The following is a 12,043-nucleotide window of genomic DNA, read 5'->3' on the forward strand; positions in this document are numbered from 1 at the left end:
TTATGGCATGATCCAGCAAAACACTTAAACAAGGGCTTAGTTTTAAGTACTTGAATAGTTCTACTGAAGTCAATGGGATTACTCACATGCTTGAAGTTAGCACACGCTTACACGTTTTGCTGCATCACATCAGAGTGCTCAACACCTGGAGGGATCAAGTCCAAAAGCTGTAAATGCCATCTCCAAAATAATGGATTCATGGCATTATATTGTATGTTGAAAGTGACAAGCATGTTCTCTATCTTAACTGAGAAAAGATGACAATATTTTGACAAAATAAAAAGCTAGTTTCTAAACTAGAAATGGAAAATAAATCTTTCCAAAGCGATTTATAGGTCTCCTCCTCCACAGACTAACTGTAATGTTTAAAATGCTGAGACTTGTCAATATTCTTATTGTTTTTTGCGGAGAAGGTGCAAAACGCTTGAGGATGTTCTTCACCTCACCCTATGGAAGGCAGTATCTTTCCCTCTGCCTGAACTCATTCACAGCCACCGTCCTTCCAGCTAGGGAGGACTGCACTAGACGCCATTCAGACTTATCAAATATTTGTACTTAACTGGCCAGAGACATCTAACTGAATCTAACTGGACAAAATGTAATTAATGAATGGAGGGCTGATTCTGCCACCTTTACTCACATTGAGCAGTTGCACTGAAGCCAGTGGGACTCCTTGCAGAGGAAAACAGTACTCCGTTTGAGTGAGAGTGGTCCTCAGGCTGGCACGTGTTCAGGAAGCCAGGGTTACACCCTTCCTCTCACAAAAAGTTGTATGTGAACTTTAAAGTGGTCAGGACCTTAGTTTTACATCGCTTGTGAAATACAACACCTGCAGCAAAACAATATCCTTCCCTTACCCCAAACTTTCCAACCCCAGGATCATTCAAGGGCACCGATTCAGTAATAGCTCAGGCTACGTCTATACTACATGCCACTGCTGGCAGCTACATGCCACAGTAAAAAGCAAGCAGCATCCATGCTGCCGTGTGTAGCTACATGTGTCAGTTAAAGGCTCTGGCAGTGGGAAGTAAGTGGGGAAAGGCTGAGCCTGAGCGTTATTTCCCTGCTGCCCACCTCCCCACTGTCAGAGTCTTTTCTTGTGGCGGGGAAAGGCTCCAACAGCGGGAGGCAATGGGACACTATACTGCTAAAAATAGCAGAGTAGATGGGGAGGCACAGTCTGGGTGAGTAGAGAGCAGTGTAGGGTTTGTACTCACTCTACTCATCTAAGCTTACCTTGTGCTAGGGGGGGCTACCCATGTTTATTTGCTATTTGCTGCTGAAAGAAGCATGCAGTGTACACAGACACTCAGAAGGATGAGTGCCAGCTATTTAATCACCAGTACCCCTTCCTACAATGCTTGGATTTTCCTTGGAAGTTTTCCCATGAAGGTATTGGCTAGGCATGACTGTACTTAATTTTGTATAAGCAGACTTTACAGTCTAACAAAAGTGCTTTACCTCCAGGAGCCAGGGTTTTAGTTTTCTGTCCAGCAGGATATCAAATCCCAGTACTTCAAAGCAGACACTGTCACTTCCGGGAGCTTGGCCTGGTCTGCACATACGATAAGCATGAAGGACATGTGGCTCTGCTACTATGAGAGTCTTCACCACTAGTTCCTGTGGGGATTTTTCACAAAGTTACATTAGAACTGCAGGGAATAATATCAGCATATTTTGAGATAAATCATAATCAAGTTTTTTTCATATTCAAGTCTTCTAATACATTCATGACAAGAGGAATTGTCTAGATCTGTCATCTGTGGTTACGAAAAGGCTGAACAAATGATTGCTATATTTTTAAAGCAGTCTGAGGGAATTATATAAACAAATCCATTTTAAGGGATTTAAGCATAAATTTAGCCCTTTGTTTAAGCAGATATTGAAAATAGCATTAAGTCTAATTTTGCCCTGCCTTATATCTTGGGCAACTCTAGTCTTATTAAGGGTTACATGACATATAGGTCAGGGCAGGGTTTTCTCCAGATTTATCAATATCTCCCCTGCTATTCTTATTGCAACTAATTCACTCTGTCCTACATTGTCTAGCAAAATGACTTCAATGCTAACCTCGCAGAAAAAAGTCTCTCCATAAAGAAGGCTAATTCAGTCTGAAAGCCGTCCTACTTATAAGCCTTAAAAAAAAAAAAATTTAAAACAACAGTTTGCCCTTAGCACCACTTTACAGTATGTGCTTTGTGATGTGCATTCTTGAGAGCTCGGATTAATAACGCTGCAATACACATGGTGGTTTCCAAGCAAAGTCAAGAGATGACAGGTGACATTAATTTTCTAAATTGATATGCTGTGTATACATAAATCATTAATTGCACATTAGTTTTATCTTACTGAAATATCACTCCAGAATTTGGAAACATCAAGGTGATTTGTTTGTAGAAACTCAGTAAACCATTTTATGGACCGTTTACTGCCTTTATCTTCTGTTTCATCCCGTTCAAAGTGCTCATTATGTTTATTCACAGAGTAGTTGGTTAGATGCATATACAACTGGCTCTGCAAGCAGGGAAAGGTAACAGATATCTCATAAATACGGATCCAGAATATGTGGTTCAAAATAATTTAAAAAGAAAACCCAAGTAACTGAAATAAAGCCTTTTAATGTTATATAAACCATGGCATACTGTAATATTTATTTTATTTCTATTAAATATATGATTCATATTTTGAGTTTCATATCACATTTACTGAAATAAACCCACAGTACAACTACCATTACATGAAGCTCAAGTATAATTAGCTCTTGGGAAGACTTTATATACTGAATGTTACAGCCCTGATAAAGCAAAGAACTCAAGCATATGCTTAAATTTAAGCCAACTGAAGTCAATGGGACTACTTAGAATAAGATTACCTGCTTTGCTGGACTGGGGCCTATGTGTGTTGCCAATCTTTATATGTCCATACATAAACAATAACTAGAGACAGGGCCGACTCTACCATTTTTGCCGCCCCAAGCAAAGAAAAAAAAAAGCCGCTCGGACTGCAGACTGTGCCACCCCAAGAAGGGACGGAATGCTGCTCCTTCGCATGTGCCGCCCCAGGCACGTGCTTCCTCTGCTGATGCCTGGAGCTGGCCCTGACTAGAGAAAAGTATCTACAGAGCAGTTAACATACAGAATGGTTACATCCCCACTATCAGAGGTGTCTGTAGACCAGGAAAATGTACTTGGCCACCTGTCTCATTCTGAGACAATCCCCCTTTCAGTTTTCACTGTACTCTGTTTATGAGAAATGTTCTCATGATTAAGATCCGGTTTATCTCCTTAAAAATATCTACTACTCATGAGCTCTATTCCCTCACCCTTGCAGTTGTCAGTGAGGCTCAGGATTGGCGGCTGGTACCCAGACATTAGAGGCACCGAAGTTCCAAGGCAGAACATCAATAACATGTAGCCCAATAATGTTTGTTTTTATTTTATATGGAAAAATGCAAACAGGAGTTGATTTATGTTTTCAATTCTGTTTTGCCATTGAAAATGGAATTGAACTGATCAGACTGAGAGCTTGAGGGGGATACTAGGCACACAGAAGATTAACTAGGAGATAAAACATTGAATAAAAGCAAAACCTGCTTTCAAAAGAAGGACACAAATTCGAGGGTATTTTCAAAGTAACATTTTTGATGGTTAACAGAACTTGTTTCCTGAAGAACCATTTTAATGAGCCTAAATTTAACAATATGTTGCTTTTCCTTTAAAGGCCATTTTATAAGTCACTGATTTATGTGCATGTTCTTCCAATGTAAGCATTAATCAGCCTTACTGCTGCACTACCACACAATCTGTCTTACCTTATTGCTTAATCGAGGGCAGTAGATGTTGCTACAATCTTTCTGCCCCAATTCCATACTGATTTGATGGAAAGGAGACAATTCAAGCTCTCCCCTGTCATACTGTTTATTTCACCGCAGTTACTTTTATTTGAAAAACTTAATAGCCTAAATTCAGGATAGCTGACAACATACTGGGTTAACACTATACAAAATGGCTTTCTGCTATGGTTTCTAATTTCTGTTGTGAGAATCAGATCAAAGTCCATAGTCTTGACTAGCCACAGATGTCATCTTTCCATAAAATGCCAACTATCCTAAGTTAATTGTTTTGCAGATTACAAAGAAATAAAAACCTTTTCAGAACATTAGTTAAATTGTTTAACAATCTTCGCTCTAAAAATGTCTGGATTTTTAGATTATTAGAAATGAGCCAGGCCACTCAAAAGCACTTCAAGTAATTGATGGATTATGGCATCAGCAGATTTCAGAAAAGAGCAAAGAGTTGTTTTATACGTCCAAACTAAGGAAAAAAAGTCCTTGCATGATAACAATGCTAGAAAAGAGAATGCTGAAGTAGGCAGTACCAAAAGAACTCTGACTGTTCTCCACCTCACTTGCCCAGTCACAAAGCATATTTCAGTGATATTGGTGGCATATTAATGCAAACAATATTCAAGGCAACTAGTTCTGAATATAAATTTTGATAATTACATGCAAGAGATGAGGGTGGCTTGATTTACTGATGAATATTAACAGAAGCAATGCACAAAGTAACTTCATGCAACATCTTATAAGAAATCATGTAGCCAGTGCCTTAGCATTTGAAAATAGTATCAGGAGATGAAATGTGAGATAGATCACCAACTGACAAACAAAATATTAAGGGCACTGCTATTGTTGTAAATAAAATACTAAGGGCACTACTTCCTTAGCAATGGTCGCTGAAGGTACAATGCCTGCAGAGGCTAGGAACAGGGATAATGTCTCCCAACGGACTGAGACAAGTGAAATTACTGCAGATACAATATGTGCTCTTCCCATAGCAATCCTAGGGCAGAGGGGCAGTGCCAGGATTATGATCCATCACACATAAGCACTGGTGGCAGCAGCTGTACATCCCAGTTTTAACATCAGAGCACACTGGCTGCCAAATTATAACTATGTCCTCCACCAGAGCAGTGAGAGGGGAGTAGGGGAAGGAGGGCAGGGAGGGAAAGAAGACTCTCCGAACGCACTAGTACCCCAGCAAACCCATACTGAGACAGCCATAATTTAGCCCATGAAATGTGCATGGGTGTGGAATAGACAGGGCCGGCTCTAGGTTTTTTGCTGCCCCAAGCAAAAAAATTTTTGGCTGCCACCCACCCCAGCCCTTGGCTGTTGCCCCCCACACACACCCCAACTGCACCCTCCTGCCGCCCCAGCCCTGGGTCACTGGTAACTCACACCCACGGCGGGTCATTCAGCAGGAATTTTGGATGTGCACAGAACACAGACAGGATTGGTTCCCATATGGTTACAGAACTGCAGTAAAGTGGAACAATTTTCATCTTGTGTGATTGAAGGATATCTGGATGCATATTATAAAACTGTCCTACATAAATGAGGAAAAGTTGAGGTGCCTTTATTATTCTTTTGTTCCATTCTTTGTTTCTATGGGGAATTTGCCAGTGCAATATCACTGTCTTCCTTTTAAACAAATAAAACTAAAACTAAAACTAAAAAAAAAAAAAAGCAATGGCTGTTGAAAATAGCAATTCCAGTCCTAATAACCACTGGGAAGCATTTCTTGCTCAATTTATTCTACTTTTTCTACAGCAAGTTACAGTGGATCAGTATATTTGATTTGGGAGAAATGAAGTAACAGCTGCCCAAATTGAGCTTGAGCACTCCTGAATTTTGAGGGTGTTCAAATCTGGAAGGCAGGTGCTAGATTCCCTTTCTGAATATTAGCTAAATCTGGAAAAGAAAAGTCAATTTCTGCTTCCATGGCTCAGAAGTGTAAATCCTCCTATGTGCCTGGTACTGTATCTAAAGCTGCCCAGTCTTGTAGAGCCTCCCCTCCCTTACTTTTCATTTTAAATTCTAGTGGGATCTCCCTTGCTAGGCTTCAGATAGAGAGGTGCACTGTTCATTTAGTCCACCCAATTCTTTCTTTGGGGGAGAGCCCAGGGCTGGGGCGACAGGAGGTGCGGGGGGAGGGGGCGGAAGAGCCCAGGGCTGGGGCAGCAGGAGGTGCAGGTGGGGGCCAGAGCTGGGGTGGCAGGGGATGTGGGTGGGGGGAGAAGAGCCCAGGGCTGGGGTGGCAGGAGATGCAGGTGGGGGGAGAGCCCAGGGCTAGTGCAGCAGGGGGGTGCAGGTGGGGGCCAGAGCTGGGGCAGCAGGGGGTGTGGGCAGGGGAGAGTCCAGGGCTGGGGCAACACAGGGGTGCAGGGGAAGCCCAGGGCTGGGGTGGGGGGCAGCAAAAAACCTAGAGCTGGCTCTGTCCCTACCATTCAAAGCAAGCTGCAGCATGAGGTTTCAGTTCCACACTCCTTCCCCCTCCCTTTCCTGTTAATTGCGGCCGAGGGAATGCTGAGAAATATAGTTCTTTCCCTGCTCCAGGGCTGACTCTATAGGCAGGGAGCTAACCAAGGAACTACAGCTCCCAGGGCCCCCTGTTGGTTCTCAGCTCCCATGCTGGATTCTTGCGCCCCTGCAAATTCGCTGCCCCAAGCAACTGCTTGCTTTGCTGGTGCCTAGAGCCGGCCCTGGGAATAGGGAAGCTGGCATGACAACAGGTTCCCTATGCAACAGAGTAGTGCAAGAACTGAAATCACTTATACCTGGGATGCCTCAAAATTACTTGCTTCTCAGTAGCCACTCGTATTCTGTTCTGTGTCACACTGAGAGGGCCTGAATACTGCTACTGTTCACTTACAGACACAATACAATGAGTAGTAGAATTAATATGCGTCTCCCATGATTTGGTGCATTCCTCCAAGTGTGCAGGTGGTCTTCTACAGTCTCACTGTAAAGCAGCCAAATATATATTTCCACAAGCAGGTACATGTGAAGTGGCTGTTGCTATTGGGCTCTGCTGTTCACTCCTCTCTTCCACTGTAGGAACCATTCCCCTGTAGACCATTGGTCCTGATAATACTTCCTTCCCCTAAACCCACAGTAACCACCCCTCACTTGCAGTGATTCTGACTCCTGACTGCAATGGCAACCGTTATCAGCCCACGAACCAGCTCTCATTTTCTGATCCCTCTTCTGCACAGCTTCCCAGACCCCTGGCTGACACACTGGAGGGATTGATTCTGTGCCCTTTCAAATCAAAACTCACAGATTTCCCTGATGCAGGATAAGGCAAGAGATGCCCCTTTCTCACCACCAGACAAAGTATTGAATAAATATAAATTCAATATAACAGTCATTGATGGGATCCACTTTAGTTCTCCCTGGTCTAGGTCTGATGGTTAATAATTGTTGCCTTTTTCTCTCTTTTTGGAAATAAACGTCTTTTGGAGACAACAGAAGAAGCAGATTAGTTTGAAGATTATTATATAAGCAATGATATGTCATCATGTTCTAGCACTGCAGAGCCAATAATGAGTTAAATGTCTTGAAGGCTGTCTTTTATTTTAACTTCTCATTTACATTCTGAACTTTAAGCTAACAACAGAAAGGTCCTGCCTAGCAAATATAAAACTAATTCTGGATTTGAAAACCTAATCTAAATTATAGGTTAATATGGACATTTGTTTTCCCTTCTCCGAATGCTAATCTTGCTATGCATCTGACATTCATTCAATCATCCCCTTAGAAAATATTTAGTGCTATTATTGCAAGTGATACATTGGGACTAGCATCCACTTACCAAATTAGAGTCACTGGGAGGATGGTACTTCTCTGTGCCCATTCTCACAAGTCCATCATGATATAAAAATATTTTTAATGGATCACAGGATGTTACCAGAATATACACTCGTAAATCAAACTTGTAACCTTCCATAAGAAATGGTTTGTCAAGGTATTCCTGAACAATCAAGTGATCCTGAGCTTGTAGTTTTTCTCCATTTCTTATCAGAGAGATTCTGTTTAAAACAAAGGTTAATTTAAAACACTGAAATTTGACACAACTCTTTGAAGTACATTTTCATAGCTGACCAGCCAGAGAACTATCTTAATTCCATTATCTATGTGGATATTTGTGTATCTTATGTGCATAGTACAGAAATATGCCATTCACTTACGTGCTTTTATTGCTTCCTGCACTTGACAGTGCTACAATGGGATGAAGAAAATCAATGCACCATTTAAAAATAACTTTCTGCTCCTATTCATCCGACAAGTTGGAATAATGGGTTTCCCTCTGCCGTTCAGAAATGCTAGGCAGAGTGACCAGCCACCGGCTTTTAAGATTATTTCTTGCCATGCAGCTCTAGAGACTGGCTCCTATACTTTCTTCAGCTCATCTTCTGCCCCAGATCCAGGATTCGGTGCCACTTCACTGCTGAACTGATTACAATGGGGCTACTTGCAGAGTAATAGGAGTACAGGTGGCAGAATCAATCCCGATTTTTCATGTTTCATTTAATATGTTTCACATAACCAAGTGGCTGAGCTAACTGATATTATGAACTCCGGGACACTAAAATCTATGTTAAAAATACTAAAGTTTGGAGTTAAGGTAACAAAGCTGTGAAAATTCAGAGTTGAGACTTGAACCTGATATACTTATCTCACCTGGTTGTTCCTGTAACATCCCATCCCATAGATAAAAGAGCATATTGCCAATATGTATTTTCACAAAAGGAATCCTGATCTCAAGTCCCATTTGAGCCCCTTATCAGCAAAAGCTTTCTGTAACACGGAAAACAAAGTTCCCCTTTTACCATTTCCATTTAGCCTTCTATCTCAGCTGTTATTGGTCTGTAGGCCTTTGTCAAAATGTGAGCCTTCTTATACGGACACTACTATTCACATATTAAACCTTTTGCTACCAGAGTTTCCAGGTAATGACAGTAGTTTGGGATAAGATGCACAAAAGTTAAGATTTAATCTCAAAAACTGCCCATTATTTGGAAAATATTTTTTTAAACATTTCACCTTTGTTTAGATAACATGAATAATCTATTCAATCAACCTACCCATGCCCCATTGCACCATTAGCTGGTTTGACTATAAATGTTTTCTGTCTTCGCTTCTTCTTCAGTTCCTTCACATAGTTCTGAAATTGCATATATTCTGCAGGGAAGATCCATGTTCGAGGAATAAAACTATACTCCTGAGGCTGAGACTTGATCATTCTGCAAAACGGAAAACTGAGGTTAGAAACCTTTTTCAACCTTCAAGTTTAAACCTGTTACACTTCAGTCTACAGGACTAAATTGTATTCTGAATGGGGACTCTGAAAAGCAAGTTTGTTGACAAAATAGAGTATCAAGAAAACAAGTCCAAAACAGTTAAGAATAGTTGTCTATGATGCATTAATATGCAAACAATCAGAATTATAAAATGGGCTATATTGCATTTTTGCATATCCTCATGCATGGATTCATTTCTCCAAAAGATGTGGCTCAATTAATAAAAATCCTTGGTGATATGCTATCCTTCCTATATTAAAGTGTACAATGTGATTAAGATATATAGCAGTTCATAGATCCTTCTCCCCTTGGCAGAGACATCCTCCTAATTATCACATTTTGGTAGCACAATTTTGGCCATATTTTATCCCCACTGCATTGGTTTAATTTCATTTTTGTGCCAGTCTGGGATGCTATCATGGTATGTTTATACTGAAGATACTCATAAGAATACATATTGACAATTGTGTGTGTTTGGGTGGCAAAGAGGGGAAGGAGGGAAAGTTCATATATTACCGGTATATATATTAGTGAAATAAAGGTCAGAAGGAACCAAAAGACCTAAATTCATGTCTCCAGGATGGAGGAAGAAGTGTGCGTGGTGACAGGGAAGAAAGAGGACCCAGACCACAAGAAGTTTATGGCAGCATTTCCCAAACTGGAAATTATGACACCCAAAAGAGGATACAAAATGATACCAGGAAGTCATGAGACACTGGAGGAAAATGAAGGGGAAACAAAAAAATGCAAGAAAGCCATAACTAGAAGTTGCAACACTGCAAGTTGACACATCTGAAAAGTGTGAATGTGCAGAGGCCACTCAAAGAAGATTTGGGTGTTTCAAAAGTAAATTGGCAGCAGTATATGACCCAAATTGATTTTTTAAAATATAAATATAACATTGTGCAGTGAATTCTCTAACAGATCACAGATTTAGTTATACTCTTACTCTGTCAATGTAAGCAATAAGGTCAGGATGCCTTCGATGTAAGTGGACTTAAAGTATCATTTCAGTCCAACTATATGAGACCATGAGAGACTTCTAATTGTTACTTGGTAACAGAAATGACAGAATTACCAAGCACATCTGCAAGACTAGGACTGGAGCCAAAATACTAAAAATATTGGTACAATAGACACACTGTCACTGAATCCATTGGCTAAGTATACAACAAACATTACAGAAACCTGCTGCATTCGCCTTTCCTTTCAGATTTACTCCTATGTATCTCTACACACAGAAGTAGAGCTATATAAGTGGGGAGAGGGATAGCTCAGTGGTTTGCACATGGGCCTGCTAAACCCAGGGTTGTGAGTTCAATCTTTTAGGGGACCATTTAGGGATCTAGCAAAAATCTGTCTGGGGATTGGTCCTGCTTTGATCCTAGATGACCTCCTGACGTCCCCTCCAACCCTGATATTCTATGAAATGCAATTGTTAGAGAGAACCAATTTCAAATATATTTATACAGCATATGATGCTACGCACAACAGTTTAGAACTTTAATATCTTCATCTTTTTTTCTTTTAATTGCGCACTGCCAATAAGTACAAAACCCCTACAGCATTTAATAAAAGAATATTTGTAATAAAAAGTTTACACTACTATAGGGAATTTCATCTGAACATGTCAAAGCACTAGCACATATACTATGCAAGTTTGGTCCATTATTTAGGTTTTATGAGGGCTAACTATCAGTATTTTTCTCATGGGAGGTATTATACTGATTTTACAGATGGGCAAACTAAAGCAAGAGGTTAAGTGATTTGCCCAAAGTCAGTAACTAAGCTTAGAATAGAAACCTTCAAGAGACTATACATAGGAACCTTTTCAGAGAATTGCATGGGGTACACTCAACTGCATATAACTCACAATGGTGTTTGAGAGATTCATAAGAACATAAGAAAGGCCGTACCGGGTCAGACCAAAGGTCCATCTAGCCCAGTATCCTGTCTACCGACAGTGGCCAATGCCAGGTGCCCCAGAGAGAGTGAACCTAACAGGCAATGATCAAGTGATCTCTCTCCTGACATCCATCTCCATCCTCTGACAGACAGAGGCTAGGGACACCATTCCTTACCCGTCCTGGCTAATAGCCATTAATGGACTTAACCACCATGAATTTATCCAGTTCTCTTTTAAACTCTGTTATAGTCCTAGCCTTCACAACCTTCTCAGGTAAGGAGTTCCACAAGTTGACTGTCCGCTGCGTAAAGAAGAACTTCCTTTTATTTGTTTTAAACCTGCTGCCTATTAATTTCATTTGGTGACCCCTAGTTCTTGTATTATGGGAACAAGTAAATAACTTTTCCTTATCCACTTTCTCCACATCACTCATGATTTTATATACCACTATCATATCCCCCCTTAGTCTCCTCTTTTCCAAGCTGAAGAGTCCTAGCCTCTTTAATCTCTCCTCATATGGGACCCATTCCAAACCCTTAATCATTTTAGTTGCCCTTTTCTGAACCTTTTCTAGTGCCTGTATATCTTTTTTGAGATGAGACCACATCTGTACGCAGTATTCGAGATGAGGGCGTACCATCGATTTATATAAGGGCAATAATATATTCTCAGTCTTATTCTCTATCCCCTTTTTAATGATTCCTAACATCCTGTTTGCTTTTTTGACCGCCTCTGCACACTGCGTGGACATTTTCAGAGAACTATCTACGATGACTCCAAGATCTTTTTCCTGACTTGTTGTAGCTAAATTAGCCCCCCATCATATTGTATGTATAGTTGGGGTTATTTTTTCCAATGTGCATTCCTTTACATTTATCCACATTAAATTTCATTTGCCATTTTGTTGCCCAATCACTTAGTTTTGTGAGATCTTTTTGAAGTTCTTCACAGTCTGCTTTGGTCTTAACTATCTTTAGCAGTTTAGTATCATCT

The 12,043-nt window shown here is 40.6% G+C and overlaps 1 protein-coding gene across 7 annotated transcripts in view; it reads right to left on the minus strand.

The window, feature by feature from the left end:
* TTLL7 (tubulin tyrosine ligase like 7) overlaps window positions 1-12,043 on the minus strand; it is a 115,840-nt gene that overhangs the window by 56,496 nt on the left and 47,301 nt on the right. For all 7 annotated transcript variants that reach the window (XR_010589672.1, XR_010589670.1, XR_010589671.1 and 4 more), the window contains exons 6-9: window positions 8,929-9,087; window positions 7,656-7,872; window positions 2,350-2,514; window positions 1,462-1,620 (exon numbers count right to left, since the gene is read on the minus strand). Coding sequence is in view for 4 of the 7 variants with exons in the window: in XM_065554117.1 (XP_065410189.1) it covers window positions 1,462-1,620; window positions 2,350-2,514; window positions 7,656-7,872; window positions 8,929-9,087 (700 nt within the window). In the remaining 3 variants the exon portion in view is untranslated. The remainder of the gene's footprint in view (window positions 1-1,461; window positions 1,621-2,349; window positions 2,515-7,655; window positions 7,873-8,928; window positions 9,088-12,043) is intronic.

The sequence above is a fragment of the Chrysemys picta genome, chromosome 8 (assembly GCF_011386835.1).
Source record: "Chrysemys picta bellii isolate R12L10 chromosome 8, ASM1138683v2, whole genome shotgun sequence".
Lineage (NCBI taxonomy): Eukaryota > Metazoa > Chordata > Testudines > Emydidae > Chrysemys > Chrysemys picta.